The sequence below is a fragment of the Platichthys flesus genome, chromosome 24 (assembly GCF_949316205.1).
Source record: "Platichthys flesus chromosome 24, fPlaFle2.1, whole genome shotgun sequence".
NCBI lineage: Eukaryota > Metazoa > Chordata > Actinopteri > Pleuronectiformes > Pleuronectidae > Platichthys > Platichthys flesus.
The window spans coordinates 5,632,000-5,650,119 of record NC_084968.1 but is presented as its reverse complement, the minus strand read 5'-3'; the positions used below and the strand labels follow the sequence as shown (position 1 = coordinate 5,650,119).

The following is an 18,120-nucleotide window of genomic DNA, read 5'->3' as shown; positions in this document are numbered from 1 at the left end:
TTATCGATATGAGAACTGATTTCTCAGAGACTAATTTTAAGAGTGAAAGCAGATTTTACGCAGTTCACGGTTAAAGCCAAATTATCCTATTATTATTATTGTAATATTAAGAAATCTCCACTTTAGGTGGCCCTGACACTCTGTCCTACTAGTGAAACAAATACTGTAGAAAAGGATTAGAAAACCTATTGGGAATGAGGTCTTGTTACCTCTACCGAGGAGTTTCATCTATGATTACTTTTATTTAGTAAGATCACACAAAAATGACTTGATGGTTTACCACAACACTTGGTGAATGGATGCGTTAAGGGTCAGGGTAAACTCTGTTACATTTTGGTGCGGATCCAGCTCAGGGGGCACATTCAGGATTTCTTTAACATTAAGAGATAACAAATCTCACTTCTGTGTACATTGCTTATGTATCTGATGCAATATGCTGATAAAGTGGCTTATCAGCCTTAGTGGAGGTAAATGCTCTCTGAGGGCCCTTCTAGCTCTGTAAATGCAATATACGGTATTTCTTAATGGGTCTTCAGGAGTTGATCATATGTGTGACCGTGCCCTATCTCTCGGACTTACAGGCCGACACCCCAGTCCAATGGGGCTATCCTTAAGGATGATTTGAGACTTTATATTCCTGAGATTGCATTAGGATGTATGATGGACACCAAGCATGTGAAATCAAGTGCCCACATGCAAAATGTGTGTGTATTCGTATGTGCATGCAGGCCTCACCCCCTCCATGGATCCGAGCTCCAGTCCATCTAAGTCCCTCTGAGCTACCTCCAGCAGAGCGTCTTTGGGCCAGTCAAAGAACCAGTCGATGGTGGTGCAGTTGACGAGCGCTGGGTACTGGAGAATGTGGTTCCTGTTGGCAAATCATGACTTTTAATCACCTATAATTTGTTGGCTTAATGTTAATCATTACAGCCCTGTGGACACAGGGAATGTGAACGCGTGCAGGTACATTTGGCAAAACACTGAAGAGAATAATGAAACCATTATGAACTTTGCAAATACTTCAGTCATTCAAACGAATGCAGGGCTTTTGCCTCATGTTTTTTTCAGATGGATGTGAATATCACTGGCTAGTTTTGAAACAAAAGCTCTTTACACACTAATTTCCACAGTAAAGTATGGTATATATTCTCCCGACCTACAGTGTGAGTCAGTGAGTTTAGCTGGTTAATCGGTGCAGCAGGGCTCCCTGAGCTCTGGCAATGAGATATGAATCCTGCTAGCTTGTGGTCAGAGGGCCAGGACGCTTCGTCACACAGAGAATGGTGATTAGCTTTGGGTAATGCTTCCTGCCAACACACTGAGCAAAGTAAGCAGCTTTTTATGTGACCAATATCCGGTGCAACTGATTACAACCAGACCATCAGTGTTTGAGGGGGAAGACATGATTTTGTGAAAAGAAATGTGCGTGTGAAGAGGAAAAAATAGACTAAAAAGCAGAAAATGTATGTCCATCTGTGAGCGTACTATGTCTGCATGTGTAGACTGACAGGCACTGGAGTAATCAGTACCCCTATGGAAGACCCCCATCCATCCATCGGTCCATTATCTATACCGCTCATCCTTTGTGGGTCACAAGGGGACCTGGAGTCAATCTCAGTGGACATTGGGTGAGAGGTATGGTACACCCCGGACAGGTTGCCAGGGTATCACAGGGCCAACACAAATAAACACACAACTGTTCATTCTTACATTCACACCTACAGTCAATTTTGAGTTAACCTAACCATCAATCTACATGTCTTTGGACAGTGGGAGGAAGCTGGAGTACCCAGAGAAAACCCACACAAACACAGGGAGAACAAGCAAACTCCCAACAGAAAGACCCCAACTGAACTGGGATTTGAACCAATTTCTTACAGTTTACACCAGTGCACCACCGTGCTGCCCAGTAGAGCACCAGTCGATTTAAATCTTTCTTTTTTTAATCAGCTGATCTTTAGAATTTTGAGATATTGTTTGTTTGATGATACGAAGAAGCTATTGGTGTCTTAAATATATATATATCAGCCTTTGCTTTAACACATAAGATGATGGTAAAAGTCTCACTATAGAAATAGAACTTGACAAAAGACCTTTTACTGGCACCACTGTGAAGGCCAGTATTTAACTGTTAGGCCAATGAAATGAGAAATAAATTAAATAGAAATTCATAAATGATTCATAATGTGTTCATTTCCATAACCTTGTGTGTTGAAAATCAGAGCAACCAGATGGAGAGGAGCGAAAAGAGGAGAAGGGCATTATGAAAAAGGAGGTATCGTATGACATTGTTGCAGGTTAGGGTATCAGAATGTACCTGAAGGGCTCTCCCACTGGACTCATGCAGAGCACGATGTGAAGGTTGTTCCTGACCCGCTCTATCAGGTATCGGAACAAAGAGTCGGGAGTCTCCACCACCTTGTCTTTCCTGGCAGACTCTGACAGAGCAGAGCACACCTAGAGGCAGAGTTACAGGTTATGAGGAGGTGAATAAGGTGTCAACTGACTTGATGTGATCTAATAAAAACTCCAAGGATCAAAAGAAGCACAATATCTTATAGGAGATGAGTTTAATACAGTTTGGACACTGTATGGAAATTTTCATGTGGGGCTGACTGTTAGAACGTAATAGTTAGTGTCAGTGGATTCGGCCAATTTCCTGCCAGCCCCCTGATAAAATGTCAGGAAAATGTCAGATTGAGACCATGTGAGACTACAGCAGAAAAAATGTCTGGAAAATCCACAGCGAGCGAGTGGGGGTGTTGAATACATGATGAATAATATGTGTCATACAGGAGGAAGATGCCGACAAAGATGCCATCTTGAAAAGACAACAAGAAACTTTTGCCGGAAAAGGGCCGACCCCGATTTCCAAAGCAGATCTTAAACGTCATGTCCTGCCTTCTGAGTAACAAACCCAGACGCCACCCATCTCCTGAATGTTTGGGTGATTTTCCTGTTGTTGTGAATGTGTCTGACTCTGACAATCTCCTGCTGCATTCTTCACATGTGAGTTAATGTCTGAGACCGGCTTATGTCAGCCTCTGCGGTCAGATTAATCTTACACAACAAAGCAACTGCATGAAAGGGGCCGTCATGCTCTACAGTAAGGATCATTTGAAAAACGCAGCACAAATTTACTATGAATAAGGTTTCTGCATTAAGAATTCAACAGTTGTGAACATTCATAATATGGACATTTAGACAAGTGGCTAAAGTTGTGTTTCGATGATCAAATCAATCTTACTTTTACACATAATTCATATCTAAGGCTTAAATATGAATATATACGCTACAGAGAAAAACATAAAAAATTGACCTACAGTGATATTTTGATGGAACCAGTGCATTCCAAATGGTTTGATTAAGATTAAGATTAAGATTAAGATTATGATTAAGATTAAGATTAAGATTAAGATTTGGATTAGACATATCAAGTTTATTGACTACCTTCAGGTTAAAACGGATTTGATTCAAACCACCCAGATCCCTGTTGGCTTCATGAGATAAATAAAATAAAAATACAGTCAACACAGACCTCAGCAAACTCATCCTGCTTGTAGAGGTTAGGCACCTCTCCCGAGCTCAGGACGTTGTTGATGTCTTCCAGGAATGATTCATCTACGAGCTGGGTGTCATTGAACAGGAAGACAGTGGGTTTGTTGTCCACACCAGTCAGACGATACAGCTTCTTGATGTCTGAATGCAAGGACAGAACCAATTTAAAGGTAATAAGTCAAAAAAGGCAGCTTCAGAGTGAATATTCAGAGCATACTTTGGGCCAATGTGAGTCTCAGTTTTGAGCTTTCCTTGTTTCTCAAACTCTCAGTCGTGTGAGTGATCTCACCTTCTCTGAATTCTTGTCTGCGGTACTGCTTGGTGACTTCCACCATGAATACCTGGTACTCACAGATGGATGCGGCCATCTTTGCCAGGCTCTGCCGACCTGAGCCCCCAACTCCGACCAGCAGCATGTTGCCCCTGAGCTGACTGATCACACGTACTATACGGGTTACTGTGGAAACACAAAGATATTAGCCATCGCACAAATTTCATCTGATATCAACATATCCGTTCGCATTGTCCTAATTGTGGGATATTTTGAATTTCCTTTATCTAAAAGAAAATCATTCATTTAATTTCCTTGAAAAAGAAAAATGGACACACAACCGGGTGTCAATCCATGTGGTTTCTATAGTAACGGCTTTTGATTTGCATTGACGTGTGGTAAAGTGTCCCATTGACAGCGGAGTGTAGAGAGTGTAGCCTGGGACTGAGAGGCCTTCTCTCTTAAAGCTACAGGGCGGCTTTTAGCTCAACCTCATGCTGTGCTTTTCAAAGCAGTCTCAAACTGGGCCTGAATCATAAAAACTGACAAACAGTGAACACAGCAAAGAGCCGTCAGAGTGCAGCTCATGAGGAGCTCTTATATCGATTGTGGTAATGTACTGGATGGACATGACAGAATGTGATGAGTGGGCACTGTGGGTTGAACCACTAAGGGGGGTTTATGCTCTGCAATTTGTCCATTTAAAAATACGTGGGTGTCGTGCACTGAGACGCACTGTGTTCAATGGCATCTCGGAAAAGCACCAAGCTCATGGGCACTATGCCAGGCGTCAGGTTGTAGTCTTCCAGCTTGATTTCCATGAACTTCTTGAGACCCTTCATGTCCAGCAGGTCCTCATACACGTGGGACTCAGTCAGGAAGTCACCTGACACACACAAACGCACAGTAATGAATCAGCCTTATAATGATTCACACAGTTCACTTTACACACTATACACTCATTAATGTCACTGTGAAACTGATATTACTGTGTACATGTAATGTACTTGTGTTAGTGTGTGTGTGTCCGTGTGTGTGTGTGGGGGGTGTGTGTGCAGTAATGACTGTACCGAATATTGGTGGTTGTTTGCTCGGGCACAGGCTGTGGAAGGTGAGGTCAAAGTTCGAACCCAGTTTCTCTCCGATCAAAGCAACAAAAGTCGTCATGTCACTGTGATCTACCAGCCGGTCTGAGAAAACCCTGAAATCAGCAACAGAACATTATACTATACTATACAACTATTAAACAGAGCACTATGAAAGAGTCACGATCTGGTCAGAGGTATGGTAAATATGTCATATGAGGGCGAAAAAGGTTAAAATATCTGGTGAAATTATGTCTTTGGTTACCTGTAGCACTCGTGGATCCAAAGTCTGGTGATGTTGGTTTTGGTATCATGGAAGTCAGGGTGAGCTCTCAGCAGACCCTGAAACACCTAGCAAGGGTGGAACAGGATATGTAGGATTAACTAATTGTACTGGGTATGCTGAAATAAATGTGAGGCAAAATGTTTTTTAAAACCAACTCTTGATGTATTTTCTTGAAAACACACGTTATTTAACTGGTGTAAGTACGCTGTGTGTTATTGGACACTAAATCTAATCCAGCGACAGTATATGTCTTCTTTTGCACCTTGGATATATCCCTGAGGTTGAAGAGGTAGTGTATCTTGGCAGGAGTGGGAAGGAATTGCTCTGAGACAGCATGATAAAGCTCTATGGTGGCCTGAGTCAGAGTCTCTCCGATGGGCTTCACCTCCTCCTTAAACCCCTGGAGTTTTTGGTTGATCATGGTGCTGTAGATCCGCCTGATCTGCGACTCCTGCATGCAGAGAAGATGGACATTTTAATGATGCAGCCATGCCAATAAGATACCACAGTTTCAAAGCTCTAGTGTTCAAGGGAAAGAATGCCAGAGTGGGAATTTTTCAAAAGCGTGCAACAAGTCCAATTCAAGTTGTCCACTTCACACACTCAAGAGGCAAGGCAAATCTAGTGTCAAGTGTTTACGACATGGCTCCAGGGGGCTTCAGAAGCAAGTTAATTTGTGTTGGAAATGTAGGGTGGAGAGGAGGAGAGTGGAGAGAGGGATACAGAAATGAATCCTGAAGAACAGGAATGAACAAACAGGCAGATGTAAGATGGAGCAAGAGCGGCTGAAAGGAGCACAACAACAGAGATGAAACGCTGGCAGATAATTGAAAAGGAGACATGGAGAGATCTGAAGAGGGAGTGGATCGAGCTCGGGAAGAACAAAATGCCAAAACACAACAAAACAAAGAAAAAAACGAGAACAAGGAGAGGTGACAGATGGGGGGGGGGGGTAAATTATCAGGGGGAAACATTTGCAAGCAACCTTTCAGTCAATCATTATCTCCTGGGTGGGTTACTATCTGGCAGCTATTATCATTTTTAGAGGAAAGTCTGTACGTTGAGAGAAATAGCAGTCGTCAAACGATGAAGGATAAAAAACATCCAGGAAGAGTTTTTGAAAAAGACAGATGGAGGAAAGGAACACTTAAAATGAAAAACAGAAGCTGTGGCTCATTTAGGAACACCACACAAAACTACATAATTTTAATTCTATTCTAGTGCTGATTCATGTATCTACAGCTTTGTTGTGTATTTAATATACTTCCATGTCTTTTTATATTAATATAATTTAGTGGTACAGGAGAAATGTTAGACGGGACAACACAGAGGAGAGAAGAGACATCACTTACATTCGGGAAGGTCATGTTGATGAGGTTAAATCTACTCTGTAAGCGGTCAGAGATGTGAGTCCTCCCTCCACCAGGGGGCCCCATGGACGCCAGCAGGACCATGTCCTTACAAAGGAGTCACAAACACAGTGTTAGGGTTAGGGGGCGATTCTATATTTATATCACACAGCAGAAGCCTTGCACGCACCCTGATTTGAACGCCCTTTCTCACCTTGACAAACTTTTTGCACTGTTTCTGGCGGTCATACCAAAAGCCGTAGTCGATCCAGAGGCGCAGCAGCTCCAGCGGTGGCTGGGAGCCGAAAAGGTCATGGGCTGGCATGTTGAGGTCATCCAGGAAACAAAGCAGGCGCTTCCCACCTGCTGGCACAAACACGCCTTTGGTTCTCTTCTCTATTCTGCTCTCCACTATGGCCTGGATGTCATCAGCACTGGTCTGATGGAAACAGAGAAAAACGGGGAAAACGTTGTTTTTTTTTATTGTGAACCTTACGAGTGTTTCTTTAAGGTGCAAAAACCCTCAGAAACATCATTAACCAGCACTGAGAGCGTGTACCTCCGCCAAGGCTAACCCCCTCGCTCTACAGAAGAAAATGAAAAACATGGATCAGTTTATCCGGATCCTCTCCAACTTTTGATGAGTGGTTCTTTGGTTCACGTCGCACCCATTGATATTTTCAAGGAAATTGGTTCTGTAGCTTTTGCATAATCCTGCCAACTAACATCTGCCTAGATGAAAACACAACATCCTTGGCGGAGGTAACAATGAGGTATTACAATTCTCCCTTGAAACAGAGGTCAAAATCAAAACAGAAAAAACACATTAGGAAGTTTAATGTGAAGAAAGTATCTGGAAGTCTAAAAGTGTACATGAATATTGGTGTAAAAGGTAAGTGTCTCCATCATCCTAAACTCATTATTAGCCCTTCGTCAGTGTTATGCAGCTCTGATGTAATTCAGTCTCATTGCAGCCCTGGAGCAGGGTGTCTCTTTTATTCTCTATATATTTTACTGCCACCATGTGGGGGCGCAATCACGTATCCCTAACTACAACAGGATTCGAATTCAGCCTGAGCATTTTCTGCAAGTCACCCCCTGCCAGTCCTGTCAGTCAACACATAAATACACTTGCGGTATTGATATTTCATCTTTCATGAGACAAGCTGAGGCATGAGACACGTCTGCCACTTGTTTGTGTTGACAAACCAGGAATATTTCATGTTAATCATGAACTGGGAGCTTGAACGAAAACTAAGCAGCAGCCTAAATTACCTTTCTTTCCAGTAATATTTTCATTTCGAAAGATAACCCAGACCAACCTGTGAGGACATGTTGATGGTGAGGGCAGACCACTTATTATCCAAGCCCTCCAAGAGGCTCTGGGCCACGGACGTTTTACCCGTGCCCACTGGCCCAGTGAGTAGCACAGGGTACTGAGCCTTAACCAGAGCCTTAACCAGGAAATTGTAGCGCAGAGTGTCCACAGTCGGAACCATGATCTTATAGAATGGAGAACTGCAGGAGAGGGCGGAGGGTAAGATACAGACATATGCAGGTGTTACGAGGATCATCTAGTAATTCTGTTATTCAGTGGATAACACATACACACGCAGTATACACGTGTACAACTGCTACTTTAAGGTACAGAAGGTTTCCTACCTGGCATTGTAGCGCCAGCCCTTCGGCAGCTTCTCTTCAAAGGAAGCCCAGGTTTTGTTCTTGGGGTCCACAAAATATTCATAAACCGTGTCCTGAAAGAGTTTACATACAAGATTCAGAGAAGGTTGGTGTCCGAGACAAACTAAAAAACAACCAAGCCAGTTTGACACTCCATGTGCACATCATGCTGATATAGTGTTTGACCCTAGAAAAAGAGCTTGTTGTGTTGTGTTTAGAAAATACATTTCCAAACTGTAACTGTATTCCAAACATGTGTAACAAACATTATGCTGTATAGAGGACCTTGATAGGGAAGCTGTCCGCCATCTCTCGTAGGAAGATGTCCATCTTCTTGCGCCCATCTTCGTCAACAGATCCACAAACTGACCAGATAAAGCTGAAGATGAACCAGAGCTTCACCATTGTACCCAAGTCTTCTGTGTCGGAAATATTCACCTGGAGAGAGGGAGATTTATTTGCAAAATGTACTTTTGTGGAGGTTTAGAGTTCTTTGCTTTATGTTAATCACAAAACTTGAGACAGTTACACCAGAAAACAAACATGTTGGCACTGTGCTTCATCATACCCCGTTGCTGGATGTGGCCAGAGAGTCATAGAGGCGACAGAAGGAGATAACTGCATTGAGCTCAGTGATGGGGATCAGCTCCTTACAGTTATTCTTCTTAAAGTTCAGCGTCTTCTCCATATATTTCTCAAACAAACTCTTCAAATGGACGACTTCAGCCTGGGGGGACATGGAGGATTGGAGAGGGATGGAGGAGAGTAAGTTACAGAAAGTGGCTTTTGATGATGAAGGTTTTCTTTTGTTCCTGTCTTAAATGTGCTCTTTAACAAAAAAGATCCTGACCAATCCTGTTGCCACGTCTGGAGATTTTAATTATTAATGAAGTAACAAAATGAAGAAGCCCAATGAAGTTACATAGTGATGATGCTATTGACAATCTCTTTAAGTAGCAGTATGTAGTTTGGTGCGCGTAACATTCTCCAGTATGTGAAGCAGGAAGTTACAGGCGTAGATTCAAAGAAACAAACTTGCGTGCTGGGAAACCTTTTATTATGACCAAGTGCATTGTACCTTGTGTCGCTTGTCCAGCCAGGACTGAACAAAAGGCTTCCAGCCCAGATCAGTGTAATCGTTGTAGACCATCCCACAGCGAGACACTGTAGCCGGAGACGCCATCGCCAGATTCTCCACCTCAAACAGCAGAGACACCTGAGACAAAATAATTCACAAGATTTGGTTTAGTTATTTGTTCATATATTTGAGCGGCTCCTGTCCCTCTCCCACACATCTGTTCTGCCAAATGGAGGTGTGAAGCATTTATTTGTTTATATATTTGGGACCATAAACAATAATGTATGACACCATATTCCTGTTATTTTGAAAGGTACATTTCATTGCTGTGATATTTTCAAGCTATTAAGCTCATTAGCTTGTGAAGTGAATTATATTTACAGCACCTTCCCCCTCTTGTATCAAGTACAGCTCACAAATTCTTGGCCAACACATTGTTCCAGGTCTTGCGCGAGCCAGAATCTCATCTAAATGAATCAAGCCAACCGAGTGTTGGCTCCCTCTCAGTAGTGAGCCATTAATCCGGCCCTGTCTTTGTGCTCTTGCTTTGTCAGATTTGTGAGACAGAAACCAAAACAGCCCTGTGTGTTTCATTTGAGAACTTTTAGCTTCTGCCCAGAACAAATTGTTCATTACACATACACTTTGGCAAACGGCTCCCCGTTCGGAACTTGGCAATGTCTCGATGTGCGTTGTTTTAAAATATATGAATTCCACTGTGATACTAATGTGCACATGTTCCAACAGTCATGGACATTTTCCCATGAAACATTAGGAAAAACATATGTAAACAATCTAATTAATGATGTTTGAATTCCATTTAGTTGCTTTAGTTCCAGGCACAGCTATTGTCCGGACTGTATATCCTGATGCATGATGCAAACACTGTCATCTTGCACTGATGACATCACTTTGAGTTGCTCAATCTCCCAATTTTGGACACCCCCAAACTCGGGATAGCAACTGGGCCATCGTGGTCCCATCGGTTGACATGCTCGACCAATCGCAAGACAGTCTTAGCTTTAAATCATGAACTTTCACCCTGTTTTACATCAAATAAGAAATCAATGACAGTGATTCAGTGATTTAAAAATCACCATCTTTAAATGTATGTGACTTTTGAGTTTCGACAAACGAGGAGGAGGCAGGTTTATATCCTGTAATGGTGCTTTGGCTACACTTTAAGAGCTTGGTCATTGGTGAATTTTATATACCGTGATGTCATACTGCCATGATTAACTGGGACACCAGTATCGAGCGCAGCAACCATTAATGTTTTCACCAGAGCTTTTCCTACTATAAAAAGATCAGTGAAAGGACCAGTCCGGGTTTTTACTTCTGTCCTCACCTGTTCAGGCAGGGAGATTCTCTCTCCATTGATGAGTGTGAGCACCTTGTTGTCATCCATAACAGAGTTCATACTCTCTATCCACAGTGTGTCAACAGGCCCGTCAAACACGATCCACTTCTCGTCGGGTTTCTCATCTGAAGCATGAAGAGGAGATATAACATTGGACAGTGTTCAGAATGGTGTGTGTATTTTGATAACAATTTCCGGGTTAACTTGTTTGTGTAATGCTTACCAGATTACCTTCCCATTTTAATGTTACAGAAAAAATACTTTCAACCTTTTAGGTTTTTGTTTGTTTAAATTTTGTGTAGTGTGTTATACTATTAAAACAATCTTTCCAGTTATAGGGTTTTTTACTGCATTAATGGAAAATAAATTCAATAGCTTTACTACAACAGTCAAACAGCCTGTCAAGAAAAAGAAAGCTTATCCCAGTTTACTGCCTGGACTAGGGGACGGTTACTATGACGTCAGAAGGATGCTTGCAGGTTTGGTGCCATAGTATCATTTGGAACTGTTTATAAGTCAGTAAGCCTGAGGTAAGATGTGTGAGGAGAGGTTGCACGCACAGCTTTCCAGAGCAGCATACAAATACAATTTGTTGACATATCAGCTTAAGATACACATAAAAGTAACAGAGCCCAGGCTGCAGTCTAAGCAAAGTGAGCTGCCAAAGCTTTGCTCCATTTGAAGACATAAATTCGGAAGAATCATCCGTCCCTACTGTGTGTTACAGTACATGCAGTGTTTATTAGTTCGGTGTCAGTACCTGCACACGCTGTTCTCATGAGAGAGGAGAGCACTCCATCGCTCCACTCATTGGTGGAGAGGTCATTTTCTCCATATAGTTCTCCCAGACTCATCGCCTTTGGGTTCAGAGGATAAATCTGTGGTGTGCGAGGGTCGAGGCGTGAAGGAGAACATAATGAAACAAACATGAGAGATTAAACTACCTGTGTATTGATGCCTAAGGCTGAACAATTATGATAACACAGCAGCTTTTCACCGAACCTTATGTTACTAGATGATCAAAACAGAACAAAGGAGTGAATCAATTTTCATTGGTCTACTTTGCCTCCAGCTTTTTCCAATGAAATATCTAGAAGCTGCGCTAAGAGAGAAGGGAAAGTGTGTTTGTGTATTTCAATACAGTACAGTGGTGTTTGCATGAACATGTGGGTGAGACACCATCAGAAAAAAAGAGGACACAGTCTCTCAGTAAAGACAGGAGAGGAACAGAGAGGCAGACAATAAGCACCAGAGGCAGGTGAGGTTGAAAATGGAAAGACACCAGAAATACATACGCAAAGAGCACCGAGAAAGAAAAGGTAATTATAGAAAGATGTAAGTCAGAAGAAAGGAGGATGAAAAGCAATAAGTAGGGACAGAGAGAGCGGTAAGTCCAAAACATGGGTTTTACTGGAAGAGCTAAACTAATGATAATAAATGTTCAACAAACCAATCTATGCTAAGCAAATACAAAATAGCGAATACAATGAGGTGTAAGAACAGAAAGGTGGCCACGAGTGTATTTGAGATATACTTCTTAAGCCCTCTACACCTGGAAAACAACATCACTGCTCTTAATGTGTTCCTAACATCCACAATTTACTAATGATTTTCACATATTACATTTGGAGGCTTAAAAGACTATTTAAAATTCTCATGAACTTGTAATTATGGTATCTGGAATACACCTGTCAAACTGAGACAACATGAAGGTAGCAATATACAACCAGTAAATTATAGTGTATCATTTTAATTTACACCCACCTGGACCAGCTCGTAGCCTGGCACTTTCTTTTGGTGCAGGGTCGTGAGCGCCCTCTGTAGGGTCCTCCAGGTAACAGACTTCCCGCTGCCGGTTTTGCCCACCAGCATGACAGAGTGTCGGGAGTTTTTGGTCTCGTAGAACTGAAGGACTTTGGTCAAGGTGAAAGGAGTCAACTGCAAACCGCTCTGACGAAGCTCCGCCTCTATGGCCTCCTTCAACTGCAACAAAATGACAGGCAGTCGGTGATGGTGTATATTTCCTGACCAGGATGTACCAGGGTCATGCCAAGTTGAATATATAGTGTCTTAAACATTTGCGATGTTGATATGACTGTTAATACTCTACACAATACCACCAGGGAGGCCACTCCATTAGTTTATGCTAAAGCATGTTGTTTTTTCAGTTTGAGAGCAGAACTGGTTGATTTCATGTTCAGATTAATGCTCTCACTCTAAACCCTGCTTGTGCTCGTGCTGCGCTCCAACTTCAGCTCTTGTCCTCATGCTCACGCTGCACATCTCTGTGCTCTCAGATCTCCCCATACAGAGATCTCGGATCCAAACATCCTCTAAACATCAGCATCATGTCATGACAAGACAGAAACTACTGAGGCAGTTTAAATCAACAGAGGAACCATGGAAAGTTCTCCAACAGGCTTGGAATAACCTTCAAGTACTGCATGTTGAAAAACTGTGTGCAAGTGTATCTGGAAACTGGTGCTGTTTTAAATTCATGTTGTGGATCTCAGCTAATTTCAGCTGTTCAAAGCATTACTTTTTGGAAGCAAAAAACTTTATTTCTGACTCTATCCTGATGTACACTGATGTTGCCTATGGCACTAAAGTGAGCATTAAGACAGACAGCTGGAAGACAGACAGTTAACCAGTCAACAGACAGGAACACCTGAACCTTGCAGCAGGAAGAGGCTTCAGTGACAGCAGTGATGTCTAAATGTGGAGTTTCAGCATCGGTAAGAGCTGATTTTATGCGCACTTTGGTGTAACGATGGAGATTAGAGGCTGACAGCTCTCAGCATAAACTCTGGAGGAATATGAACTGCAGTTGAACTGTACTTAGTTTTTTCAGAGAAGGGAACACTGCCAGCCCACATCAACTTACCTTGCCGTAATCTATGGTGGGAGTTTCAAGATTAGGGAACAAGTCCTGGGTGATACCGTTAAACAGGGGCAGGTCGGTAGAGGTCAACTGAGCAATGTTCATGTCCTTCATAGCCATTAACAGGATCTGAGGAGATAGAGAGACAAGGGTTTGAGTCATTCATGATAGCATGCTCACAGATCATTTCACAGGGAGGCTCAACTTGTAAGAAAGGAATTATAGATCCTGGGTTTCCCTACGATTTAATTGTGTAGACAGACACCCCCCAAGGCAGAAATGACAGCACAGCTTGGGTTAGAATTCCAGCTTCATGCACTTAGAGCAACTGCTCCCATGAAAGTTATTCTTTTTAGTCTTAAATTGCCTCTTTGTGCTCCACAGACAGCATTTCCCAGCTGAGTTGCAGTGAAGGGACAGCAACACATAGAGGGAGTTTAAGACTAAACGTGATTTGACTGCTCCACACTCATATTAGCTTCATATTAACTTTTGAAACTTGGATTTTATGAAAAAGGGATGATTTGATAATTGTTATGAACAGGTGGCGTGATAAACAGCAAAAAGAACCTGTGTATTTGATTATGCTAATTTGTCCTGTTTTACGTTCATAATGTGTGAGAGAGAGGGAGAAAAGGGAGGATGAAAGACCTACTTCTTCATCGGGAACATTGGGGCAGGAGCGCCGCTTCATGCCGGCATAACGAAGCAAGGAGGTGAGAGCGCGCAGGCCAAAGTCATAGTGGTCCTGATTAGACAGCTGCTGCACAGCGAGGGAGTACAGGGTGAACACCTTCTTAGCCAGGAGCTGCGAGGACAAAAGATGGAGGAAGACGTGAAGAGACACGAAGAGACATGAATGTCGGCTTAAATAGGATCAACATTTGCAGCATAAACCAGAGATGAGCCGGGATGACTCGCAGGACAGTGTGGCAGTAGAGGATGAAAATAAATCCATCACTTCTATGTTTCTATGTTTTTAAGCTGCAGCAGAAAGGACGACTTTGTCCAAATAACTACATTTATTTACGGAACTCTGCTCGTCTCCAATATTATTAAAAAAACATGTTTTAAATTGGTTTGCTGCAAATGGAAAATTCTATGGTAACAGTGTGAAAATGAAAAAACGTACTCACTAAATGTTTTATTTATTGGTCTTTGAAACAAGAAAAAATCTAATAATAACTTTAATACAGGAGAATCTCCCATGCCAATGATGTAATATCTATGAAATGATATACTACTACGTTTAGGAATAAGTACACTATCAATGAAAGGGTCCACATAAAATAAATACACAAATAAGTATATATGACCAATACTGTGTTTGTGTGTACATAACATATACCTAAAAGTATACAACATACAGTATGTCTGTCTAAGTATACACCACAGTATAGGACCAGAGTTAACGCCAGGTGCTGACTGGCTGATTCACATCTGATACATCCAATAGTTTAGATGTATCCAATAGTTCCTTACAGTTACTCAAGAGTAATTCAATATTACAATATCAAAACAAAGCCACAATTATGTTTGTCAAACTGCTTGAAAAGCCTCAAAAGCATATTCTGTGGTACAGATGAATAGTTGATCATCCTCAAATTATAAGTATAGATCCCAATTGGTTTGAGAGCAGATAACCCCGCCCTCAGTAGATTAACCATCCAGTGTGTTTAGAACCTGATCTCTCTGTCTGTCGATGGTAGTACCTTGCAGTTGTCGAAGCCCGCTCCAAACAGTATGATTTCAGCAATTAAAGTAGAGTCTGGCACCACCATGGATATTGGTCTGAACATGGTCTTGAGGTTGTCTGGAAGCTCAGAGCGACCAGCGTAACCTGAGGAGAAAAAAAATATTGACAAACTATTTTATTGACAAACACTGAAAGAGCCAATTCGAGGTGGTTTAAATGACAGAAAGACAAATCTTAACTCTGCAGCAACATATACCAGAGAGTCTGCGTTTGTGCACATTTGTGTTGGCTTACCGGGATTCATGGTAATGAAGATGCCGCATGACGGGACCAGACGGATGTGCTGTCCATCAAAGTGGAGCTTGGTTTGTCCAGCGGAGAGGGCAGACAGGATGGAGAGGATCTGCTGGGCCACCACCGACAGCACCTCGATGTTGATACGGTTGAACTCATCAAAGCACCCCCACGCTCCTGTCTGTTCAGGGTGGACACAGTGAAATACTTAGAAATAAGTCTGAGCAGTAGATTTCTGAGGCTTAAGATTTTTAAAAATATAATTTTACTATGTAGGCAGCACAAAGACACACACTAATCAAGATGTCTTAAACGTAAAAAGTAATATGGTAATATCATCTTGACAAGATAGTGCAAGTTCAATAACTGATTTATGTAAACAGCATCTTCAATCACTCAAAGCGATGGAAACTACAGCTGTACCCCTTTTCCCTACCTGTGCCAGGCCGGAGTACATGCGTCCCATGGATTTGTAGTCAAGTCCTTCAGAGCAGTTGACCACAATAACATACATGCCTAGGGCTTTGCCTAGGTCCTTCACTGTCTCTGTCTTCCCGGTACCAGCCGGGCCTTTGGGAGAGCCGCCCCGGTGCAGATGGAGCGCCGTGGTCAGTGTCATGTAACACCTGGACACAATGAAAATCAAAGATATATGGGGTTTCAAATGATAATAATAGGAGTAATAATAATAACTGTTATTATCCTTCAATTAACTAATGAATTAATGGATGTGTTTCGTGGCAGATGGATGTGCTGGTGCACTGATTGTCTGAATGGGTTGATCGTGACCTGTCTGTAAGAGGAGTGATGACCAGGCGTCCAGAGTTGCCCAGGTACTCGTAGCCATACTTGAAACGGGTGTTGGTCTGTCGGATTATGCAATCATCCACGTCCTGATGGAAAAAAACAAAACAATAGAAGATATGGACAAGTTCAATGAGGATTGTCTTGGCCTCCTTCAAACTCAGTTCAGCAAAAAATATCTTTTTATGTTATTGGACAGGTCAGTAAAGTCAGTGGTGAAGAGGGGTAAGGCTTCTAATTTTTAAAATATGTGAAAAAACAGGGGGAATATATATTTATATATACAGCAGAAGTATTAATGCTCCTTTAACTGACAGAATCTACTGAAAGGGTAAAAGCTATTTAATTACCCACGCGTTCCATCACATCAGTCTTACTTTTAGTTCTTAAGAGAGCAAAACACAATAGAGGGTATAAAATATATAACGGTTTATGTCGTGTCTGTGACAAAAGATGTCATTTTGTAAATTTGTAGCACTAAAAGGAAAATTGTGAACATACATCAGTGTGATAAAAACTACCTAAAACGACAGACACCATTTTTGAGATGGTAAATGGTAAATGGATTTGTATTTAGATAGCGCTTTTCTAGTCTTGATGACCACTCAAAGCGCTTTACACTACAGTTTCACATTCACCCAATCACACACACATTCATACAGTGCATCTATCCCAGCACTTTGTTATTCTATGGGGGCCATTCAGGGTTCAGCATCTTGCCCAAGGACACTTCGGCGTGCAGATTGTTCAGACTGAGGATCGAACCGCCGACCTTCAGGTTGGAGGACGACCACTCTACCCATCAGCCTCAGCCACAGCCGCCAGATGTGTTTTGAGTTTGTCCCATTTCTCGTTCACTGACATGAATGAGCTGGGTTTTATAACACTTACTGCAGCTAACCACCAGGTGGTGAGCGAGACACCTTGGCTTCGCTTTTGAGGATCTGTCATGTGCCTACATCCCCTATCTGTCCTTGTTACTTCCAAACTCTCGGAGCATACCTTGTCCCAGTAAAGTCGCAGCTGACTGAGCCACTCAAAATCTTGGACGTCGTCGCAGCCTGCCTTGGCCAGCTTGTCAATAACGTCCCTAGCATGAACTTCCACTGTGACCAGTGCGACAATTTTCAGCCGCAGCACTTTGGACAGGTTGCCTCGGATGATGTCAGAGTAGCCTTGAAGCATGGAGACCTGAGAAGACAGTTGAACAGGGCTTGGAATGGAGATATATTGCACACATAATGAGTTCAGAATTCTAAGCGTGCTGTATGAAGACATTATGGTGTGTTAACAAATCAGCCACAAAGAGTCAGTACAAACCTTCTTCTTTTTCAGGGACCTCAGGGAGGACTTGTCAGCTCTCTCCTTGCTGGTGATGAGAGATTTTTCGACATCAGTGGTCCACTGGATCTGACAGGCAGTGATCAGCATCTAAAACAGGCAGAATGCACCTTTAAGCCTGCAATCTAGGTATATTAACCCTTAACTCCACAAGCAGGAATTGAAATTAATGAAAATGCCACGACAGCCTAGTCACCCATTGATATAAAGGGAGGTCATTTTGAGTTTAACAGGAGTTGGAATTTGAGTGTAATTATTGAGTACAGCCTATCAGGCTTTGAAGAGAGTAAAGAATAAAGAGCCATCGTTTAAAAATGTAAGACCCAGTTGCATTACTTTAAAATACAGCTCATTGTATGACCATCAGAGAGAGTAAGTGAAAAGCATGTCACTGCATCACTTGGAGTCTGTCAATCAGAACATCAGACAGGTGAGAA

At 42.2% G+C, this 18,120-nt stretch overlaps 1 protein-coding gene across 1 annotated transcript in view; it reads right to left on the bottom strand.

Moving 5' to 3' along the window:
- Positions 1 to 18,120, bottom strand: part of dnah2 (dynein, axonemal, heavy chain 2) — a 54,095-nt gene that overhangs the window by 16,772 nt on the left and 19,203 nt on the right. The window contains exons 33-58 of the mRNA XM_062384603.1: positions 17,663 to 17,773; positions 17,345 to 17,533; positions 16,328 to 16,431; positions 15,975 to 16,164; positions 15,539 to 15,719; positions 15,261 to 15,388; positions 14,204 to 14,356; positions 13,552 to 13,677; positions 12,432 to 12,650; positions 11,428 to 11,545; positions 10,656 to 10,792; positions 9,308 to 9,445; positions 8,798 to 8,956; positions 8,515 to 8,667; positions 8,212 to 8,303; positions 7,872 to 8,067; positions 6,764 to 6,988; positions 6,553 to 6,657; positions 5,463 to 5,651; positions 5,180 to 5,265; positions 4,900 to 5,030; positions 4,566 to 4,715; positions 3,848 to 4,015; positions 3,539 to 3,699; positions 2,318 to 2,457; positions 736 to 868 (exon numbers count right to left, since the gene is read on the bottom strand). Of these exons, the coding sequence (XP_062240587.1) occupies positions 736 to 868; positions 2,318 to 2,457; positions 3,539 to 3,699; positions 3,848 to 4,015; positions 4,566 to 4,715; positions 4,900 to 5,030; positions 5,180 to 5,265; positions 5,463 to 5,651; positions 6,553 to 6,657; positions 6,764 to 6,988; positions 7,872 to 8,067; positions 8,212 to 8,303; positions 8,515 to 8,667; positions 8,798 to 8,956; positions 9,308 to 9,445; positions 10,656 to 10,792; positions 11,428 to 11,545; positions 12,432 to 12,650; positions 13,552 to 13,677; positions 14,204 to 14,356; positions 15,261 to 15,388; positions 15,539 to 15,719; positions 15,975 to 16,164; positions 16,328 to 16,431; positions 17,345 to 17,533; positions 17,663 to 17,773 (3,882 nt within the window). The remainder of the gene's footprint in view (positions 1 to 735; positions 869 to 2,317; positions 2,458 to 3,538; positions 3,700 to 3,847; positions 4,016 to 4,565; positions 4,716 to 4,899; positions 5,031 to 5,179; positions 5,266 to 5,462; positions 5,652 to 6,552; positions 6,658 to 6,763; positions 6,989 to 7,871; positions 8,068 to 8,211; positions 8,304 to 8,514; positions 8,668 to 8,797; positions 8,957 to 9,307; positions 9,446 to 10,655; positions 10,793 to 11,427; positions 11,546 to 12,431; positions 12,651 to 13,551; positions 13,678 to 14,203; positions 14,357 to 15,260; positions 15,389 to 15,538; positions 15,720 to 15,974; positions 16,165 to 16,327; positions 16,432 to 17,344; positions 17,534 to 17,662; positions 17,774 to 18,120) is intronic.